This window comes from Prionailurus viverrinus, chromosome C2, assembly GCF_022837055.1.
Source record: "Prionailurus viverrinus isolate Anna chromosome C2, UM_Priviv_1.0, whole genome shotgun sequence".
In the NCBI taxonomy this organism is placed as follows: domain Eukaryota; kingdom Metazoa; phylum Chordata; class Mammalia; order Carnivora; family Felidae; genus Prionailurus; species Prionailurus viverrinus.
In genome coordinates, this window is record NC_062569.1 from 27158910 (window position 1) to 27181815 (window position 22906).

General features: G+C 36.3%; 1 protein-coding gene across 4 annotated transcripts in view; it reads left to right on the forward strand.

Annotated features, from left to right (window-relative positions):
- ATP2C1 (ATPase secretory pathway Ca2+ transporting 1) overlaps window positions 1–22906 on the forward strand; it is a 139261-nt gene that overhangs the window by 86024 nt on the left and 30331 nt on the right. For all 4 annotated transcript variants that reach the window (XM_047875526.1, XM_047875527.1, XM_047875525.1 and 1 more), the window contains 8 exons: window positions 3165–3289; window positions 4166–4263; window positions 6208–6303; window positions 6391–6480; window positions 8322–8426; window positions 12898–13054; window positions 16190–16360; window positions 18160–18257. In XM_047875526.1, the coding sequence (XP_047731482.1) occupies window positions 3165–3289; window positions 4166–4263; window positions 6208–6303; window positions 6391–6480; window positions 8322–8426; window positions 12898–13054; window positions 16190–16360; window positions 18160–18257 (940 nt within the window). The remainder of the gene's footprint in view (window positions 1–3164; window positions 3290–4165; window positions 4264–6207; window positions 6304–6390; window positions 6481–8321; window positions 8427–12897; window positions 13055–16189; window positions 16361–18159; window positions 18258–22906) is intronic.

Below are 22906 nucleotides of genomic sequence, written 5' to 3' on the forward strand. Positions count from 1 at the left end.
GAGTATTTTTTTGAGCAGTTCTCTTTGTGAAGATTGATATAATCATGATTTTTATTCCTACTTCAAAGTCTTACAAAGGACAAAGTATTAAAAAATATATTTTAATAGAATAAAACTCATTCTATTTTGTAATAATTATATGGGTCCATTGTACTTTTATAAATCTAAGATATTAGTGACCTTATTTTTCCTATGTCTTAAAACATTTTGCTATTTCATTGTAGCAAATGAAATAGCAATTATTGTAATAATTATTTCCATTTGTGCTAAAAACCAGTAAAACAAGAATGCAGAAGGATGATGGGATCACTTACAAGGTTGATGTAATAATAAAGTAAATCATCATTATTCTGTTATCCTTTAATTCTTTTATTATGTTGCCCAAAATATTACATCATCATTTACAAAGGTATAAAAGAAGTCCGGAGATATATTTGTTGTTGTCTTTTTCTTCTCCCTCCACCCCTTTTTTGCACTCATTAAAATTAAGAATTGTAATTTTTCATTTTCCCACATAATGGCAAAGAGTAATTGACAGGAAAATTATTGGACAAACCGGAAGATGAAATGCAAAGAGACAAAGTGCTACTGTAGGCTCTAATGATGAGGGTGAAATTTAATAATATATGTGAAATCTTAATACTGTGACTCTTTGGGTGATGGTAGCTTCAATTTAATTTAACTCCTGAATTAATGAGTGAAAGTTTATTTCTTATGACAAAAAGGGAAGGACAGGTATTCTCTTTCAGTTAGTCATTCTACATCAAGGAATTTATCATGCATTTCCAACAAGAACCTAGGCCACCCCTTTTTGTTAAAAGGATGTATGACCCTTTTCTTTCATCTTTTCTGATATTTGTTTGCCAGCTTTTACTTTACACCATTTATAAGTGGACAAATACTGAAGGCTGGTATTAATATAAAGGTGATTAAATGGAAATAGATGATATAGAAATGAAAAACTTCATTTACACCCCTTGTAATTGGTGTTTTTTAATCTAAAAATTATGTTACAGAGATGACTTATCTTTTCAACAAAGTTATGAACCATCAACATTTTCAGAAGTGTTGCATTTTGAAGATATAAATGCGAAAAGTAAAACCAGAATTGATAAGCCTATAACCTATGGGAAATGTTTTTTGAATCTGAAATCACTTTTTGTAAAGTGAATATATTCCAGGTTCCTTCATGACAGTTGACAAGCAGTTAGTTGCATCCAAAAGGACATTGCATATTTCTGATATATGTATACCTTCAAATCCAGAAATATAGTTTGGGGTTAAAATTTAAAATTTCTAGGGGTGCCTGGGTGGCTCAGTTAAGTGTCTGACTTTGACTCAGGTCATGATCTCCCAGTTCATGTGTTCGAGCCCTGCATTGGGCTCTGTGCTGACAGCTCAGAGCCTGGAGCCTGCTTTGGATTCTGTGTCTTTCTCTCCCTCTCCCTCTCCCTCTCCCTCTCCCTCTCCCTCTGCCTCCCTCTCTCTCTCTCTCTCTCTCTCTGCCCCTCCCCTCTCTCAAGATAAATTTAAACAATATATAAAAATTTTTTAAAATTAAAAATTTCTGAAGTTTTTCATAATCCATTTATTCCTTTGCAAATTATTTATAAAGTGAAACTTAGACACAAAAGAAGGGAAAGGTCCACTAGATCTAGATTGTAAACTGATGCCTATTTTTCCTGATACAGTGAGGGTTAATGGAAGCATAAGAAACGAGGATTCTATTTGAGCATAGAATAGTTCAAAAAAGAGAAGGGAACATTAATGATCGCACATATTTCTTGACTTTAGTGTATACTGTTTAGCCAGTGGTATTGTGTCATTCATTGGCTTTCACCTTTTAGAATTAACCTGTAAACAGAGCATGAAAGCCTTTAATAATGCTTATAGAACAGGATGCTAATGATGTCAAGGTAGATCATTCTGAAGAAAAGGTAGGTAATAGAAATTGGGAAGTAGAAGCAGTGGAGAGAACAATGTTAGAAGGAGGAACAGGAACACATATGTCCTTACCTATAGGGGAGTTTGGTGTGGGATAAAACATAGAGACTTAATTTGATTTTTTTTTTTTTTAACATTTATTTATTTTTGAGACAGAGAGCTTCAACAGGGGAGGGTCAGAGAAGGAGGGAGACACAGAATCTGAAACAGGCTTCAGGCTCTGAGCTGTCAGCACAGAGCCCGACACGGGGCTCGAACCCATGGACCACGAGATCATGACCTGAGCCAAAGTTGGACGCTTAACCGACTGAGCCACCCAGGCGCCCTGAGACTTAATTTGATTTTTAAAAAATTGCAGAGGGAAACCGTGAAGTACATTTTTTTGTTGTAATAAAATACACATACCATAAAGTTTACCATTTTAAAATGTACAATTCAGTGGAATTAAATCCATTCATAGTGTTGTACAGCTACAACCATTATCAAGTGTCAGAACTTGTCATCACCCCGAAAGAAAACCCTGTGCCTGCTGGGCGATCATGCACCATTTTTCCTTCTCTCTTGCCTTTGGCAGCCACTAAACTGCTTCCTGTCTCTGAATTTGCTTACTGTTAATATTTCATATAAATGGAACCAAAACAACATGTGTCTTTTGTGTCTGGTTTCTCTCACTTAGCATAATGTTTTTGAGGTTCATCCGTGTTGTAGGATGTATCAGTACTTCATTTTTTTTTTTTTTAATGGCAGAATACTACATTGTATGGCTATACTACAATTTCCCATTTATCAGTTGATGGAAATTTGGACTATTTACATCTCTCAGTGATTGTAAATAGTGCTGGTATGACCCGTCATGTGTAAGTTTTTGTCTGAATACCTATTACTGTTATGTGTATTTACAGATGTGAAAACTAAACTACAGGGGTAGAGTGATAATAGCTCAGAGTCAAACAGGTAAAAATTGGGGAAGCCAGGGGTACAGATCTAGGTAATCTGATGTCACAGCCTGTATTCTTCAACCACTACACTTAACCTGGCAGTTAGTAGGTTATCCAATAAATGGTAATCAACTTTCCCTTCTTCTTGAGGCCACTTTTTGAGTATTGACCATATTGATTTTGTGTTTTTATTAGCCTCAGTTTTAAGTCACAGCCAATTGAACTGATTGCTGTAGGTACTATTTAATTTATGCTTCAATACTAAGTATATATTGGTTACAGTTTGGCTGTAGCAGCAATTCCTGAAGGTCTTCCCATTGTGGTCACAGTGACTCTAGCTCTTGGTGTTATGAGAATGGTGAAGAAAAGGGCCATTGTGAAGAAACTGCCTATTGTCGAAACTCTGGGTAAGTATGTGGTAATGTGAGCATACTTATGCAATAGTGTGTGAGTTTACATCAATAGTGAATCATCTGCAGGTTGTTACCATTTTTGTCTTAGAGGCTTGAGTGGTGGTATTTGACTTGTGGCAAAGTTAAGTGTGGTTTTCACAACCAGAAAAGGTACTTAAAAACGCTATCATTCAGGATAGGGGACTTTCAGAGAAATCTTTCTGTATCAGAGATGTTGTAATGCTTAAATCATGTAAAAAAAATCTATTTAATCAGTGAAACTTTAGAGTAAAATTAGTAGAATTACTTTCCTTTGACATCTCAAGAAAGATAATTATAGATCCCAGAATGTCGTACTTCAGTTGAATTTCTGATAACAGTAAATATACAACAGTTGCTAAGTGTTGCTGTAACAACTTTATGTGTGATATGAAAATTGCAGTAACTTTCTGTATGCTGTGAAATATCTTTTTTTTTTTAATTTAGGATTCTAAAAATGTTGAATTTAATTTTTAGTTTGCATTACAGTACTGAGAAGGCAAAATATCTTAAAATTTCTGACTGAAACAATTATATGGGTTTAAATTTAGGTACCTTTAAACTTTCTAGAAATATTATATAAAGCTAATACTGAGAAGCTTTGTAGAAATTCAACTGCAAATTAATAAGAAAAAGTCAACATTTATCAGTTAATCTGTTTTTTTAATTTTAACATGAGTAATCACTTTATGGTGAAATCATAATGAGAAAACATCTAAAATTATCAGTGAACTTGATTTGTTCAAAATTCAGAACAGCAGGACAGGCTTCAGAGTCTTTGATTTGTTTTCAATGTGAACTTGTTTATTTCCCTCTGACTCTTTTGGTGACATGTAATGATTTATTCTTTAGGCTGCTGTAATGTGATTTGTTCAGATAAAACTGGAACATTGACAAAGAATGAAATGACTGTTACTCACATATTTACTTCAGACGGTCTGCATGCTGAGGTACTCTATAGATTTTTTTTTTTTTAACAACAGTATTTCTTTGTTAAGAAACTTGGTGTGTAGACATTCCTCACAGTTCTAGTGTCTTATCTTCAAAAGGGTTATAAATTCAGCAGCAGCAGAGTCTTTCCCTTATTTTACCAGTCTTGATCCCGCTCCACTTGCACACGCTGTACACTCTACAGACCAGAAACTTTGCATCATCCTTAGCACCTTCCAGTCACCCCTGCTAGCCATTTGTTACCAAACTCTTATTCTTGCTCTATACGCAGCTTGAGGGATCTTTCAGAACCAAATGTTGAGCAAGTCACTCCCTAATTAAGATGTTTCCATTGCGACCAGGATCCTGAAGTGTGGCCTCTTGAGGCCGTACGTATTTTGTTCCTTGTTTCCTTCTTCAGCCTTATATGTTCCACTTCACTTTCTGTGCACCAGATATACTGGCTTTATGTTCTTTCAGTGTGACAAAATTCCCCCTACTTCAGGACCTTCACTGCTGTTCTCACTGCACAGGACAGTTTAATGTCTCTCTATCCTTTGCACTGCAGTTCGAACCCTACTTCTTTAGAAAAGCTTTGCTGACCACTCAGAACTGGTCCTATTTTATTTGTTTTCATAGCACTCCGTGCCTCTTAGTTTTTAGCCCAGATAAAATTTTCTAAAATATTAGAAGTTGTAGTAGAGCAGAACTAAGTTGCCTAACATGGGGCCTGCCTCACAGTAGTAAATACTTGTTGAAAGAATAAATGAATAGATGAATTACTTTATTTTAAAACTTACATTTTGGCAGTTTCTTAAGTGCATGTCAGTGTATGTGCATTGGTTAATTTTGAAGCTAGATGAGGACAAGTTCCAGTCCCCCCCCCCCCCCCCCCCCCAATCTTTACTGGATTTCTGGCTGGTGTGTCCATTCACACCACTTAGGATGGGTACAGTATTTTAAATTGTATTTATATCCAATTCACCGAGCAAAGTAAGCATTAGACAAATTGACAGAAGTTGCATTTAGGTTTATTTAATTCTATTTTACATAGGCTTTGAAATGAGACTGTTCTTATTTAGGGTATTAGATTTGGTTAAGGAAGGATACCTGATACTCTGTTGTTGAATATGCCTTTTGTGGATGACTCTGGGTCATTGGGGTTACATGTGCTTCTATGGTTCAGATATGGAAGGTAGGATATAAGTTGCTGTTTTGTTTTAAGCCCGTGCTTTGATATGTTGAGCATTAACCATTTGTTAATTGGTTAACATTCTCTAAACTGTCTTATTTTTGTGAAATTTAACTTTTGTCGATTTATTTTTTTTTGTTGATTTAATTTTATTTTATTGTGAAATTTAACTTGATTTGCTCTAGCCATACAGAGTAAGTATCTGGTTTGTTTTGACCTCTGATTTTTAAAACTGGCGTGTAATATATTATGTTAAATTAGTTTGTAAGTGCGGGGATAAATCACATAATGTCTCTGTTCCTGCATATTTGCAAAAAGAATTCTGCTGTTTTCTGGGTCTCAGGTTTGTCACAAATGTTAGGTGTGGAAATGGATTTGAATTCTTGGAAAATTTAGTATGTTACATAAATATAATGTTACATAAATTTAAAGCTTACTTACATATAGAGATTTTCATGGTTTATCTTTTTTTTATAGTATAAGTAGAAACAATATAAGATTATGTTAACAACATTTCTTCTTATATTGTACATTGTCATAATTATTAATTTAATTATTAATATAATTATAGGTTTGTCATTATGGTAAAAATTAGAATCTATATTCTTTTAACTGTTAAGTATTCTTTCAGACAAGTGCTTTTCTAAATATATACACTAATAGTATCATAATGTATAAAATTAAATGAACATAACTCATTATAGTTTTCAGTTTTCATGAGTATTGTCATTGTCTTCTGGTTGAATTATTGACCCCACTTTATGTTCCTTAGGTTACTGGTGTTGGCTACAATCCATTTGGGGAAGTGATTGTTGATGGTGATGTAGTTCATGGATTCTATAACCCAGCTGTTAGCAGAATTGTTGAGGTAACTACTTTATTCCCTAAGAAGGTGACTTTTCATAATGATTTAGGACACAATGATGGGTTCATAGTTTCCATGTATTTCTTTTAGGCGGGCTGTGTATGCAATGATGCTGTAATTAGAAACAACACTCTAATGGGGAAGCCAACGGAAGGAGCTTTAATCGCTCTTGCAATGAAGGTATGTGCCTGATCTCTCTTCAGTATACAAGATACTACCCTCACAGGAGAATGTGAGGCTATCAGTTTCAGTATTACTAGTTTTTAGGTGTAGAATGAAGACAACTCACAATGTTTCATTGTTTACATTGCCTTTTGGGGACTAGTTTTATTCTTCTTGGAACTACAGAGCCAATACAGCCTGTTCAGTATAGCTTTATGCCTTACGTTCAAGAAACAAATTAATGACCAGTGACTGGATTTCTTCTTATGAAGAATGTTTTTGTTTTCCATAATATTTAGAGTTTCATGTGAAAAGCTTTATAAATGGGTGTAATTGCTGAAGTACTATAACATTCAAATGAGTAAAAGGAAATATTCTTTAAAGTATTTCCATGTGAAGATATTAAGACATAGCTTTTCTTTTTCCAGTCTTCCCATTTCCTCCATTATCAATTTCTTAAAACGAGTATAGAGTTAGAATCTGTGTTGGGGAGATAGGGTGCTGTTCTTTGTGACCCTTTTGTCTTTCCCAGTTGGTTTCCTCTTCTAAGTCTTACCTTTGATTAAATATGAAACCTAAAGCCCACTCTGTCACTTCCACAACAAAAATTAAAACTCCTACTTTTAAAAGCAGTCTTAGAAAGCTTTGAGACTTGTGTGAAACAGGATACCTCTAAATGAGGTTGTTTGAATTGAGATCCAGTATAGAAATTTAGGTTATTGTATTTAATAAAATTGATATTTTTAGAATATATGTTTTCTTAACTTTCAGAAAGCTACATTTCTTTATCATTTGTTCTCTTGTAACTAAAGTAGCATCGTATAGCTTTTTGAAGGATATTTAAAAGTTGAATCTGTTATCTGTTATTTACTGTGTTAAACTTAACCTTATACTCTTAACTTTTAAGAGAGTGTGTGAAACCACCTCCGTATGACTGAGGACCTCACATTTTAGGGTAGGGAGTTGACACTGACATACTGGAAACAGATAGAAGGTAGACCAATATAGTAGATAGTTAAGTCTTAGACATTGAGCCACATATAAGAACAATGCACATTCAGACTGGAGACCTAGGCTTCGAAGGATAGGCAGGATTTGGAAAGGCAGTAAGCTAGGGAAAGAGCAAGGATAAAAGCGTGGAGGAATAAATAAGCATAGATTGCATGGTGGCTTATGTATTGGTGACCTGGATGACAAGAAGGGAGTTTGAGTAACCCACAGGATTGTTAAAGAGATTGCACGGTGGGTTTCTAGAGGATCTTTGAAAGCCAGGAAGAAAAGTCTGAACATGTTTCAGTAGATAACAAAGAACAAAAAGCACTAAGCTAGGTTTTTGAGTAGTTTGAATATGTAGAGGGAAATGCAGAGGGTTTTGGGAAGAACAGCTACATGACCCTGGTAGTAGTAGAATATCAAGCGGTAAGGTACACGGGAGTAGGATGGTAGCAACAAGAAAGATGGATTTAGATCCCGAGGAAGTAAGGAATTGAATCTGAAGCTTCTGTTGATTACAAAAGTACATACTCAGTATCAGTTGGGTACCTTTATGGTTCGGGTACCCTGCTTCCTTCCAGAATTTGAGCCAGCAGAGATTTTCATATAGTCACTGTTGAAGATTTGGTCTGCATACTGTCCAGGGAGCATGCCTTACACTGTATGTACACACCAAGGCTTTCATCTTGATCACGTATGCTGTCATTCAGAAAAATACAGTATAAATGGAAGGAGCATTGCTGTTCTGTCACCATTATTTGAATAATACTCCACAGATATCTCTAGCCAGCCTAGCTGTAAGTTGTGTTAAAGAAAAAAAATAGTCCCGTGTTGGTGAGAATTAACTTTCTTTTTGTGTCATACAGATGGGTCTTGATGGGCTTCAACAGGACTATATCAGAAAAGCTGAATATCCTTTTAGCTCTGAGCAAAAGTGGATGGCTGTTAAGTGTGTACACCGGACACAGCAGGTACCTTTCTGTGTAACGAGTGCTTACTAAATCCTGCTGAACATAGATGACCGTGTTGCTCTCATTATCCCCCTTTGGCTTTAAGTGATCATTGAGCAAAGCAAAGGCCTGTTTCTTTAAAGCGTGTATAATTCGTAGTAACTCATCCTTGTTGCTCTCATGCTCCCTTTGATTTCATGCGTATGGATACCCGGTTTTGCTGCGTGAACAAATAGCTTAAAATGAGTTGGAGCCTGGTCTCAGTGTCCTAGAACTTGTGACATCAGATTCTATCAACATCTTTGTTCTTGATGACTGTGTATTATAGGTTTCTGCTCTCTGGTGTCAATCAGTATTCTTTCGCTGAAGGAATGCCTTGTCTTCAGAACAAACAAAACCACATTATTTTGTGGAAAAGTGGTTACCAAATATGTATAATTCATGTTAGTTGATCCAGCTTACAAACTGGCAAAATGACATGCAGTGATATTTCAAGCTACTGCTTTGTCCCTGGGTGCTTTAGAAATTTTTATAAAGTTAGTGTAATAAGACTTATTAGTTATCTACAAAGTATGTCACTCATAGTTGCTGTTACCAGTTTGATGCTGAAGCTTTTGCCATGCCCTTAAAAAATATATATGTTATTTTAGTATTTTCTTTATTAGGAATTAATAATTGGTTATGTGATTTCCCCTATGAGCAAATAGTTTGAAGCCATTACATCTCTGTAGACAGGAATGAGTGAGAGGATTTCTCACTCATAATAAATAGGAAACATAACTGATTTTAAAAGAAAGGCCAAGTTGGTCAACATTGAACTTGTCAATAGATGTCTGCCAGGAACTCTGTTCATGAGGAGAAAAAAGATTTGTCTGATCTTTAAAGGAACTTTTATGAACTCCTGGGAAGGGAGACAAGTAAATAAATAAAAGTGTAAAAATAAAATGCCTTTAAACCTTGTAACATAAAGCTTTCAAAAATTGCATTAGAGTTAAATAATTTTCACCTGTTGTCCTGGACCAAAGGAGTCCCTCAACCGCAAGAATGCGTATATGAGTTTATATGGAAAGTTTGATTCTTTATGTTTTATATATGGTCACTCAGTACTTCAAGATAATGTGGCTCATGTCAAGTTTAATGATTTCACTTCAGCAGTTTTGAGTCTAACTTCACGAGAGTTTTTCTTTGGAAGTTGTACATTAATGTTACAGCTTGAGAACTGATCTCAGTTATGGGAGTGGGGGATAGGTAGCAGCAGGGTATAAGTTTGAAAGATGTATGGGATTGTTCTTCTCATATGCTGATCTGAAAATCTCCTCTTACAAAACAAAACCAACCAGTGTAACAAAACCAAACTCACTGATGTGCCTCAGGATCTAGAAGAGGTCAGCCTGGCACAGATATGGCAGACTTACCATAAAGATAACCCCAGTGGCTCGAATAGTTTGTCTTAAGAGGACTTTCATCTGGGGCGCCTGGGTGGCGCAGTCGGTTAAGCGTCCGACTTCAGTCAGGTCACGATCTCGCGGTCCGTGAGTTCGAGCCCCGTGTCGGGCTCTGGGCTGATGGCTCAGAGCCTGGAGCCTGTTTCCGATTCTGTGTCTCCCTCTTTCTCTGCCCCTCCCCTGTTCATGCTCTGTCTCTCTCTGTCCCAAAAATAAAAATAAACGTTGAAAAAAAAAAATTAAAAAAAAAGAAAAAAAAAGAGGACTTTCATTTGAGTGGTTCAGTATACGTTTATTTATACTCTCTTCCTGGAACCTGTCAAAATGACAGCCAGTCAGTAAAGAATGTAAAAAAGAGAAAGGATGGAAAAGACTCAGTATGATAGGTATCTTTGAAGGTGGGGATTAAGACATGAGGTTAAAAGCAAGAGATCAGTTTGAAGTTCTGAGTGAGGAACCAGTAGAAATCCCCCAAGAGAACCTTCGCTGTTTCTTGAGGCCCAACCATTAGCCCTTCTTTACCCCAGTAGAATATCAGCAATCCCATCTTGGGAACAAGAATGGAGGGCAGAATTAAGGCTTATAACTGAAAACAGAGTGATTAAGGGCAAGTCATTGTCCTGAAGAGCATGCCTCCAGCATCTAACTCCACTTTCTTAGAATGCCTGCAGGGAGGTATCTTCCTACCCTCACTCGCTGATGCCAAAAATTGAAGAGTTGTAGGGAAGCTTACTGGTCTCAGGGAGATCCCAGTAATACGGAGTATTCTTACCTAAGCTCTTTGTTCACTGGTAGAGCTTACTGACTCTTGGTCATCATCTCATCACCCTACAGCAAGGGCTATCAGTTGATAAACGCTATCAGTGCCCATGGAGCTTCTAGACCTTTAATTTCCTGAGTCTTAAAGTAAATGGACAGTCAAGGTTTGCTAAATATTTGTCTTCAGTATGAAAGACACAGACGAAACCAAAAGGGAAAGGGGTCTCAGCAAGACAAAGATAATGCTGGATACTGAAGAAAATTTCCAAAGACCCTAGAAAATGACAACAAAATACCTTAAGTAGAATGTTTTGAAAATAAAGTCAACGAATCTATCAGAAAGGGGTACAAAAAGTCAGAGAGGTGCTTAATATAAAAGATAAGGTACAAAAATTAGAATATAAACAAGATAGCCAACATAGTGGTAACAGAGAACAGAAAATGGGAAGGTTTTATCAAATAACACCAAAATTTTCCAGAGTAAGGACCTCAGCTTCTAGAATAAAATTGCCCACCAGCTGCTCAGCACAATGAGTTATATTAAAGAAGGGTGGGGTGAAGGGATAAACACAGTGCCCATAATCAAGAAATTTGAGGACACTAAAGGAGAATTCTAAAAACTTCCACTGGTTTTTGGGGCCAGAGAGGAGGCAAAGGAGAGATTTTATATAAAGGTTTAGGAATTAAAGTAGCTTCTTAGACTTTTCAAATGTAATATTGGACTCTGGAGGCTGGAAGATAATAGAGGAATGTCTTCACATTGAGAGGAAATTTATTCTCAACTGAACTTAAAAAATATGGGGATGGGATAAAAATGTTTTCAGATATTCCACGTCCCAAAATGTGTATCCCACATACCTTTTCTTAGATACTTGCAGATATGTTATTCCAAGAGAAAACACAACTAAGGAAAATGAAGACTTTGAACCCAGTGAGTTCTAACCAGGAGAAGGGTGCAAAGAATCCCCAGGACAGAGGTGAAGGGAAGTCCTGCATACCAGTCATGTAGCAGGCTTAGAAATTGGCCAACTCAAACTAGAAGGGAAAGGAGAACAATACCCAAGGAGGAGGTCTTCAGTAATAATGTGGAAGGAATAGTTTACCTGCTCATTTAATCATACGAAAAATATCATTGAGAAGGGCTTTATATTGCATGGAAGTGTTTGGAGGCAATATAATAGGTGTACATAAAACTAAACAAATAAGTTAAATAAGAAAAGAAATATATTTGAGTTAATGGAAACCACATCATACCTTCTTCTTTCCTCCTTACCTCCTAATAATCTGCTCAGTAGTTACTTGGGGACCCAAGGCAGATGAAGGCTCCGTCTCAGTGTGAGCATACACTGTCCTAGCAGGGCCAGAGGAATAGCACATTATTTGCATTTGCCAGTGATTCAGTGCTGTTCATATTTATTGGTCAAAGCAAATCACCTCTGACTTCAAAGTGGGAGACAAGGGCAGAGAAATACATTCCTGTCATGTACCTGCAAGAAGTGGGATGTTTGTGAACTGTTCTTAGTTATTTTCCTTTGCTCAGTGGGTGGGAAACCCTAAAGTACACAGAATACTGGCAACTTTTGCTTTAACTTCATTGTAACAATGGGGAGAGGAGGAATAGATAGTAGGGTGGCCAACTATCACCTGTCACAGTGGACCATGTATAAAATTGATCAGCAAAAAAAGTAGCAGTGTAAATGCATTTAAGAATATGGAGATAAGTAGGAAGGAATACAGTTAAAATTGGTTTGTTCTAGTAGAGTAGGACTAGAGGTGTGAAAATTTGGGCAGGCAACTGTAGTTTTTCATTGTAAGCTTTTGTATAATGCTTTGCTAAGGTAAAAAGTAAAAGGTTCTGATAATACCCATAATTACAAGGTAGCTTTGGGAATTAAATGGGATCACATACATAATGCGCATATAATAGCAGCTGATGGAAAGCCTGAGCCACTGCTTGTGGGCTGATGATAGATCTCTTTCCTTTTCTTGTTACGTTGTAAGGCCCTCCCCAAATCCCAGAGTGGCTAATCCAGGGCTTAGGGTAGCATTGCCTTCAGTGTGTGGAGGTGAGGGTGGTTGGGGAGTAGATGCTGTTTTCTCTCGAGGGTAAAAAAAGCTTCCACATATGAACTTTTAATCTTCAGAGTTGAAGTGCCATTCAAAGCCTTAGATTTGAGTAACTGCCCTGGTTATTATGAGAAATGTATGCCATGTATTGTTGACTCCAGTGACAGATATATACAAGTTGGCATTAACTTGAATTTAGTTGCAATGTTTTTTCTTCTTAGGATGGACCAGAGATTTGTTTTATGAAAGGTGCTTATGAACAGGTGATTAAGTATTGTACTACATACTATAGCAAAGGGCAGATGTTGGCACTTACCCAGCAACAAAGAGATCTGTACCAACAGGAGAAAGCACGAATGGGCTCTGCAGGGCTCAGAGGTAAGGCCATTTAACATAGTTCCTTAGGGTGGAAAAGTAACTGTTATTGTATTTTATTGAGGCAGACATACAATGTTATGTTAGTTTCATGTGTATAACATACTGATTTGACAAGTGTATACATTGTGCTATGCTCACCACAATAAGTATGGTTACTATCTGTCACCATATAATACTGTTACAGTGTTGTTGACTATATTCCCTATGCAGTAATTTTCATCCTCATGACTTTATTTTATAAATGAAAGTTTGTACCTCTTAATCCCATTTAACTATTTGACCCATCCCTCCCAAACCCCTACCCCAGTGAGACCTTCTTTTAATTGTAGATGAATTTGTGCTTCACATCTGAGCTGCCCCATTCTGTTCCAGGGTTTATTTATAGAACACTGTCCTTTCTGAAGTCTTATGTTTTAGTTGGCTATTTGGCCCCAAAAACTGGGGAAGTTGGGAATGTAGCAAAATACGAAATTTCTAATTCTTACAGACGTGCAGTGGTCTCTGAGTAGGTGATAGAAATTTTATTTTTGACAAACTTATCTTGTGAGAAAAGGAATGGAGGAAGGGAAAGTGATATTACTCCTTCTTTGTTTTATCATTTTAACTGTTTTATTTATTACGAGATCTAAAATAATTCCCTAAATATTAAAATGTTAAGTCTCTGATTTGTCCTTTAAACTCTGGTGATTGTTTACTTATTCCTCTTCTGCTGACCTTCTTCCCTTGCCATTCACCAGACAGGTAAAGAAGTGCCCACGTTCTGCTTTATGTCTGTGTTGCTGACTGAACAGTGATGGGGAGAGAGTGTCTGCTCTCCACACACACACATTAGGCCGTTTCTCCTAGGGACAGCATGTGTAGGATTGAAGAGTCAGGGGTTGAGGCCATACCTGGTTTTTACCTTCTCGATAGTCCTCTGGCTTGTAGTCTCTTTCAAGGAAACTGGAAGAGTTGGCCTCCTTAGTCTTATTATTTTTACAAAATAGAAGTCAAGTACAATCCTGGGAGGAGAAAGCAACTTAATGTAAAAAGATACTCCTCTTATTCACGGTTCACTTAAGCAAGGGCTCTCTGTGGGTATAAAACATTTGGATAGGTCTACAGGATTTCTGCTCTTACAATAAGCTAGGTTTAGAAAGGTATTCTTGTGGCTTTGAAGGCAGAGTTTTGTTATTCTTTTTTTTTAAAAATTTTTTTTCAACGTTTATTTATTTTTGGGACAGAGAGAGACAGAGCATGAACGGGGAAGGGGCAGAGAGAGAGAGGGAGACACAGAATCGGAAACAGGCTCCAGGCTCTGAGCCATCAGCCCAGAGCCTGACGCGGGGCTCGAACTCACGGACCGCAAGATCATGACCTGGCTGAAGTCGGACGCTTAACCGACTGCGCCACCCAGGCGCCCCCAGAGTTTTGTTATTCTTAACAAGAGGGTCCAAAGTTGGCTTGGATTTAGGGACCCTAAAGAAGTTTCAGAGGTTTTGTATGTTTTTATTTGGACTCTTTTCATCTGAAGGATTATGGAGGTCTTTGTTGGTGTGTGTGTATGTGTGTGTGTGGTTTGGTGTTGTAACATTGTGAAACAGACCAGAGTTGGTAGCGAGAAAATCTCTTTCCCAGGGCTTTAGGAAACACTCTGGTCTTTTGCCTCTTGCTGCATGTCTTTTCCTGTGCTTAAGCTCCGCTTTCTCCTCCTTCTGAAATTAACATAAGGGGAATAGGAAGACTTCAGATTTAACCTGATACATACTTAGGTTACATCTTACAAAATTTAAGTTTCTTAAATACACGTGGTTCTTAATTTTGAAGTCAGAGTCTGTTCTGTTTTTATGTTTTAGTCGGGGACCCTCCACACGAAAAAAGTCTACCTACCCTTGTCCTGAACAGCAGCAGTGCATCTTCATTTGTGCTGAGGAAACAAATAAATACAGGGTATTAACCTTTAGGCTAATACCACCCCTCTACTGAGAGCGCCAGGAGCTGATCTCCCTTTCTTAGGGTTTGGTGACATAGGAATTGGTACTCACTATCTCCTTCTGTTGTCTTCTGCCTCTGTTCCAACACCAGGGACTGTCAGGAGGCTCATTGTCTCCAGGGTGAAAGCCTTTGGGGCACACATCTACATAGTTAGGTCTATGACTCTGACATCGGAAAAATAGAAGTCATTTGCCTCTAACCTTGGTTTTCCAAATATATCTAATCCTTTGAACCTTCTGCTTAAATAAGAATGGATACTGTTCGTGATCATGGTTATGACTTTTCAGTTTCCCTAGGAGATACATATGTTCAGTTGGTGTGCTTTTTTGTGTGTGTGTATTTTTTTTTTTTTTTTTCTGTAAGTTGTTCAGTCTAATAATATTCCAGATGGAGACACATCTCTTTGGCTCATAAGGTAGTTACCAGAGTTGTGAGACTAAGCTAAATGATATTTGGAAATGAATAGTAGTTTGTGTTGTATCTTAAGTGTCCAGGGATGACACAAATAATGATATGGTGATGTTATTTAGATATTCTTAGAGAACCAAAGTTACAAATAAGACATACCTGTCAATGTTATGAAAAGAGTGAGAGAAATCAAACTACTGTTATTAGTGGTTTTATAGTCACTTTACAGATTAAATTAACCTCCCAGGGTTTGTCATGTATGAAATTGTTACATGTTATGTATAATTAATTAATAAGTCTTCTCTCCAAGCCTTCAGTGTTCTGGAGACCTATAAAATGGAAAGATGAAGATACATTAGTAGCAACCCCCCTCTGAGGTGTCTGTTTAAAACTATTTTCAAAGCTCAGCAAACCCATAGTTTCTCCAAATAACTATATTTTCTAAAGATCTAATAGGTGATATTTAGAGGAGCCACACGTAGTCACTTTATAAAAACATTCTTTTTCACTTCTTACTTGCCATCTCTACTTATACTTTAGTCTGATTCCTTTTAATTTTTAATAGCTTAAAGCAACCCCATTATCTAGAACCATTAAATTAATGTTTTAACATGTAATAATTTGGTTATTTAATGATTATATAATAACTACTATGAGATTACAGTCTTAAGTGATTTGTCTCTAGCTTTTGTCAAGTAAATTGTAATGCTATGCGACTCACATTTCCTTTTTTTGATTTTTTTATTTCCTCAGTTCTAGCTTTAGCTTCTGGTCCAGAACTGGGACAGCTGACATTTCTTGGCCTGGTGGGAATCATTGATCCTCCTAGAACTGGTGTGAAAGAAGCTGTCACAACACTCATTGCCTCAGGAGTGTCAATAAAAATGATTACTGGAGACTCACAGGAGACTGCAGTTGCAATTGGTATAACTAGGCTGTTGCCTTTTTGGTCTTTTTGTTTTTTTTAAAAATAGTTTTTCTGAAATTAACTGCAGTGCACATAGCTTTGTGAACCATTAGATATGAAGCATGTACACGTAATATTGACATTATGCAATTAAAATGGACTCTTATTTGCTCATATTCTATATAAAATTGTGGGAAAAATTTATTTTAGGTTCAAAAGTAATGCTGTTAATTGCAAATACATAGCTAAACTGTTAGGAAATCACATGTATTTTATTCACAAAAGAATAGTTTATTATTTTTAATCTCATAATCCACTATGCTGTGGATAAAAGTACTAGATTATGCACATGAAAGGAAACGAAATTTAGTTTTCCCTTTCAACTTGAGGATAATTTTTAAAGCAGACTTTGACTTGGACCTAGTTTGAAAGAAAATAGCTTATATAAATATTTCTGTTATTACACTATGTATATGCTTTTGTCGCTTGAATGCCATTCAAGATTACCTTAAGAAGTAATAAGAGGAAAAAAAGGACACTGAAAATTAATATTCTGGAGTTTATAAACTATAATTCATACTGATAAATTTAAGCTTGCTAAGTCCATTAATTCTGATTTTGATAATATGATGAGAGCCTGGAATAGGAGTTTCATATTTTATGCTAAGAAGAATATGTCGCCAGAAACATAACATTGTTGGGAAAGTTATACCTAGAAAAACCTTTAAACATTTATTTTCACTTGCATATACTACGTGATTATCACAGATCCACCACTGTTTTGTCTGGCTTTGGATACTTTACTTAAAATGCATTCAGATCTATGTTAAAATTGAGCTGCTAGGGCTCTTGAGTGGCTCAGTCGGTTAAGCATCTGACTCTTGACTTTGGCTCCAGTCATCTCAGTCTCACAGTTCATGAGTTCGAGCCCCACGTCTGGCTCTGCACTGACAGTGTGGAGCTTCCTTGGGATTCTCTCTCTCTCTCTCTCTCTCTTTCTCAAAATAAATAAATACACTTAAAAAAATTTTAAAAAATTGAGCTGCTAAGCAAAAGCTATTGGCCTTGTTTCAGTTCTTAGGTATAGTAGTTTATTTTTTTTTTTAATTTTTTTTTTTTCAACGTTTATTTATTTTTGGGACAGAGAGAGACAGAGCATGAACGGGGGAGGGGCAGAGAGAGAGGGAGACACAGAATCGGAAACAGGCTCCAGGCTCTGAGCCATCAGCCCAGAGCCTGACGCGGGGCTCGAACTCCCGGACCGCGAGATCGTGACCTGGCTGAAGTCGGACGCTTAACCGACTGCGCCACCCAGGCGCCCTGGGTATAGTAGTTTAAATAGTGAAAATTCTTTATTAAATATAAACAAAACGCCAGAAAGAAAACGCCAGACTTTTTATTAATTCATATAGGTTTGCCTTACTAGTAATTTGTCTTATGATCCCTTGATACAAAGACATTTTATACCTAAAAAGAGAATGGATAACAAATCACATTAAGTGAGCGTTATGTTGAGTAGCCTAGCAAGCAAGACTAATTTTTTGTTTTGTTTTTGGTTTTAGAGACAGAGAGAACGCAAGAGTGTGAGCAGGAGGTGGGGGGGGGGGGGGGGGGGGCGGTGTGAGAGGGGCAGAGGGAGAGGGAGAAAATCCCAAGCCAACCCCATGCTCAGCATGGAGCCTGATATGGGCTTGAACCCATGGCCCTGGGACCATGACCTGAGCCAAAATCAAGAGTCGGATGCTGAACCGAGCCCCCAGGGGCCCCAAGCAAAACTAATTTGTTCAATTATGTTTTCTCTCCCATTTTACTTTAGCTAGTCGTCTGGGATTGTATTCCAAAACTTCCCAGTCAGTCTCAGGAGAAGAAATAGATGCAATGGATGTCCAGCAGCTTTCACAGATAGTACCGAAGGTAGGCCACCTTTTAGGTGGAAAAACCTTATTCTAAGTGTCAACATTTCTACTGTTATCTTAATGAAACTGTTTGGGAACAATGGAGACAGGACCACCAAATTTATTGAACCACATCCTGAAATTAAATCTTAGCACTGAAGTCAGCCTTATCATTGAGAATATTTATGATGTATTGAGAGTATTTATTATTTATGATCATTATGAATACCAGCACACATTTGTTAACTTTAGCAGGAACCAGCTTTCCTCTGAGGAAGGTGCTATGAAGGTTAAGTGGTTGTATTGTATGTAAAAAATACAGAGTGGAGAGAGACCATTACTTTGTATTTCTTACCCCTTTGATTTAATTGTAGCATGAGTATTTAATGCTTTTTTGAAAAATTGAGGTATCATTTACATACAGTAGAATTTACCCTTTTTAACGTACAGTTCTAAGTTTTGACAAATGCAAATGCGTGCAGTCTTGCAACCAGCCACAATCAAGATATAGAACAGTTCCATTATATTCCCAAATTCGCTTGTGCCTTTTTATAGTCAACTCCTCTCTCTACTTTTAGCACTTGGCAACTGCTGATTTGTTTTCTGTCCCTATAGTTTTGCCTTTTCCACAATACTCTAAAAATGGAATCCTATAGTATGAGGCTTTGAATTTCTTCTTCTATTTAGCATAATGCTTTGAGATTTATCCATGTTGGTTGTGAGTATTAATAGTTTATTCTTTTAATTGCTGAGTAGTATACCAGTGTTAGGGGGGAATGTTACTTGTTCCCTGGTTTAAAGACATTTGTATTATTTCCAGGTTTTGTTGATTATTAATAAAGCTAATATAAACATTTGTGTTTAGATTTTTGTATGAAAATAAATTTTCATTTCTCATGGATAAATACCTAAGAGTAGTTGCTGGGTCACATGGTTAGTATATGCTTAACCTTGTAAGAAACTGCCAAGTTGTTTTCTAAGGTGGCTTTATTATTTGTGTTCCCACTAGCAATGTTTTCAAGTTCTGATTGCTCTGCATCCTCCCTAGCACACGGGATTGTTAGTTCCCCCACACCCCATCCTAATAGGTTTATAGTAGTATCTTCTTGTGGTTTTAATTTGCATTTCCCTCACAATTAATGATGTTGAGTATCTTTCCATGTGCTTATTTGCCATTTAGATACCTTGTTTAGTGAAGTGTCTGCTCTGCCTATTTTTTTTAAAAATTGTGTCTGTTTTCTTACTGAATTTGAGAGTTCTTTATATATTATATATACAAGTCCTTTACCAGATACTTGATTTGAAATATTTTTTCCTAGTGGCCTATTTTTTTATTCTTTTAGCACTCTTTCAGAGAGCAGAGGTTTCAAATTCTGATGAAGTCTAATTTATTTTTCTTTTATGGATCATGATTTTGATGTCTTCTCTAAGAATACTCTGCTTAACCCAGTGTCACAAAGATTTTTTTTTTACCTATATTTTCTTCCAAAAGTGTTACATTTTTAGGTTTTACACTAAGGTCTGTGATCCAATTTTAATTTTTGTGTATGTTGTGAGAAATGGGTTAAGGTTCAGTTTTTTGCAGATGGATGTTCAATTATTCAGCACCATCTGTTGAAAAGACTCTTTTTTTTTTCTTTTAGTTTAAATAAATTGGAAAAAAAAGACTGCTTTTTTTCTTTGAAATACCTTTTTTACCGTTGATTGTAATGCTTTTCTAACAAATTGTTTATAGGAAAAGTATCTCCTCTTCTATAACACAGGCAACTTCTTCAGAGCCTTCAAGTGTAAGATTATTTTATTATCTTAGGATGTTTTCCGGGGAACTTCAAAGACTGATTTGTGGGTACACAGGTCCTGTAGGAAGCGCCCCATAAGGGATAGGCAGCATTATTACATCTAAGGTCTTGACAGTTCGAATTTCTTGTTCTCATTGTTATTCAACCTATTTATGTACATGTAATTATGTATCCTTTAAAATAAGTGCTTATCATCTGACATTTATTTTATTAGGCATATTCTACTTATTCATTGATGGTAATAAAATGTGCTACCTTCTTCACTTATTTTACACTCAAAACTGCAAGTTACATAGTTAGAACACTGAATTTTCTTAGGTTAATTCCACATCTTAACTCAAAGCTTTTTATAATACAATTTTCTGATTAGAAAATTTGTTCATTAGTAGTATATGTTCATTGTAGAAAAACTGAAAACCTAGAAAAGAGCTAGAATGGAAACTACCTGCAAACAATCCAGATACTCAAAGGTTGTGCAGAGCATACAAAATAATAAAATAAGTTAACCCATGTCTTTTTTTTTAATTTTTAATGTTTATTATTTTTGAGAGAGAGAGATAGGGAGCAAGCAGGGGAGGGGCAGAGAGAGGGAGACACAGAATCCAAAGCAGGCTCCAGGCTGTGAGCTGTCAGCATAGAGCCCTACATGAGACTCGAACTCCTAGACCGCAAGATCATGACCTGAGCTGAAGTCGGCTGCTTTAAGTGACTGAGCCACCCAGGTGCCCCAACCCATGTGTTTTTTTAAAAATGTGTTTTGACAAAAACTGGTTGGAACTTAATAGTGTTATAAATGTGAACATTTCATTTAACATCAGCATTTCTGTAATCGTAAGTTATCATTATAAAACATGTTTTTAATGGGTGCACAGTATTTTGCTTGGATATATTATGTGTGTATAAACACACAGCAAATACATAGTTATATAATCATTTTCGTGTTGAAATTTTAACTTCCATTTATTTTTTGTTACTGTAAACAATGCTTCAAGGATAATAAGAGTAAGCAACCATTTACCATGTACCAGGCAATTCATATATTACATATGTTATATATTTACTTCTAATAGCCATCTTATAAGAGATGGGCAGACCCATTTTTACAGATGAAGAAACTGAGGCCCAGAGAATTTGGGATACTAATCTGAAATCTCAGAGCTGATAAGTGATAGCAGTGGCATTGGGACTGGGAGTCCAGGTCTGTGTGACTTCTGACTTTGTCATCTGTTGCTTACTGATTCATTAAATATTATTGTACATGACTTTGTGCCTATCTCTGATTATTTCTGTAGAATAAATTTCTTCATGTGAAAAGATTGGACTGATGACCAACACATTTATAAAATGCTTAGCACATATTGGTGAATTGTCCTCTGAAAAGGTTTAGCTTATATTTCCACAAACTGTGCTTCTTACAATAACATTAAGTCCCTGGGCCATCAGCCTCACTTGTGCTTAGATTTTAGATACAGTAACTAGTAGAAATGTGCTCTTTTACTCATTTGTTTTCTCTTGCTGAAGCTCTAGTTACTCATGAATGCTGTTTTCAGAGCATCTGGGAGCAGTGTGTGTGTTTGCTTTATTTTACATTTAGTGAGGAAGCTGTTTCCATATTTGAACACGACTTTGTGTGTGTGTGTGTGTGTGTGTGTGTGTGTGTGTGTGTCCTTTCGTGATAGTTTCTTCCTGACATTTATTTCTGAAAGAATAAATTCTGTACTAGGTTACCTAGGGGTATTGGGACAGAGTGTACATTAGTCAATATATGTGAAATCTGCAGTTAATTAAACATTTTCCCATTAGACCTTTGTTCAACCTTTTCTTCCAAACCTATTCCCAGAGATGGTGACAAGTAGTGAAATTGACAGATTTGAAGTTTCATTTTATTTGCTTTCTTGGTTCACTCTCTGGGCTCTCTGATAAAAATGCTAATGAACTCTGGAAACCAACTTCAAGGTACTTAGAGAAGGAAGAGGCAAATTGCAAATTACAAATTACACCATCAGCCTGGGCAAATTACGTCTTTTCCAGATAACAGTTTTTATGCATTAATTATGGCAGATACCCTGATGCTATTCCAAAGAGACTAAAACAATATAAAACCTAAGCTTTGTGAGAAGCTTACTGAATTGCTTCACCTTGTCCTATTCTAAGGAGGAATTCCATAAATACCAGAGCTCCCTTCGAGGTATTTCTTTTGAATACCTAAATCTTTTCTGCAAATACTATTAATGAATTGTTTTAGCTCTTTGAGCTTAGGTGGACTGCCCTTATCCTGTAACTTGTTTTCTTCCCCACTTCATCTTACGTTTATGGAACTCTCTTACAGCCAACATATATACTTGGTCTAATGCTTTTACTTCATACCAGTTTGAATGGCTTTTTTTTTATTAGTGTTAAAAGCAAAAAACTTCTAAATTGCCAGCTTACTGAGATTTCCCCACATGTACTAAATCATATTAATTCTTTTCCTTACTAAAATGTTTTTTAGCTTCCTCTTTCCATAATTCAGTCTCATATTTCATTTCTAACATTACTGTGTCCTTTTAACCTAGAGCCAACAAAAGAGTAGCATGGAAACTCAATTTTGTGTAATTATTTAGAAAGTCCATCTAGGAGTTCTCAATGTTTTTTGTTTATGATTTCTTGTAGTGTGTCCTATATTTCCCATCAATAGAAGTGGACATCCTCTTTTGTTCTTTTTAATAGCAATACCTTCATTTGTATTACTACCAAAACTATTAATCAAATTCCTGTAATAGAATCCCCAATCTGTGTGCTGTTTGGTTTTTGGTAGGTTGTAAATATTTTATTTCAGTCACCTGTGTTTTGTTTTTGTTTTTTTTCTTTTCTTCAATGCATCTGGTAT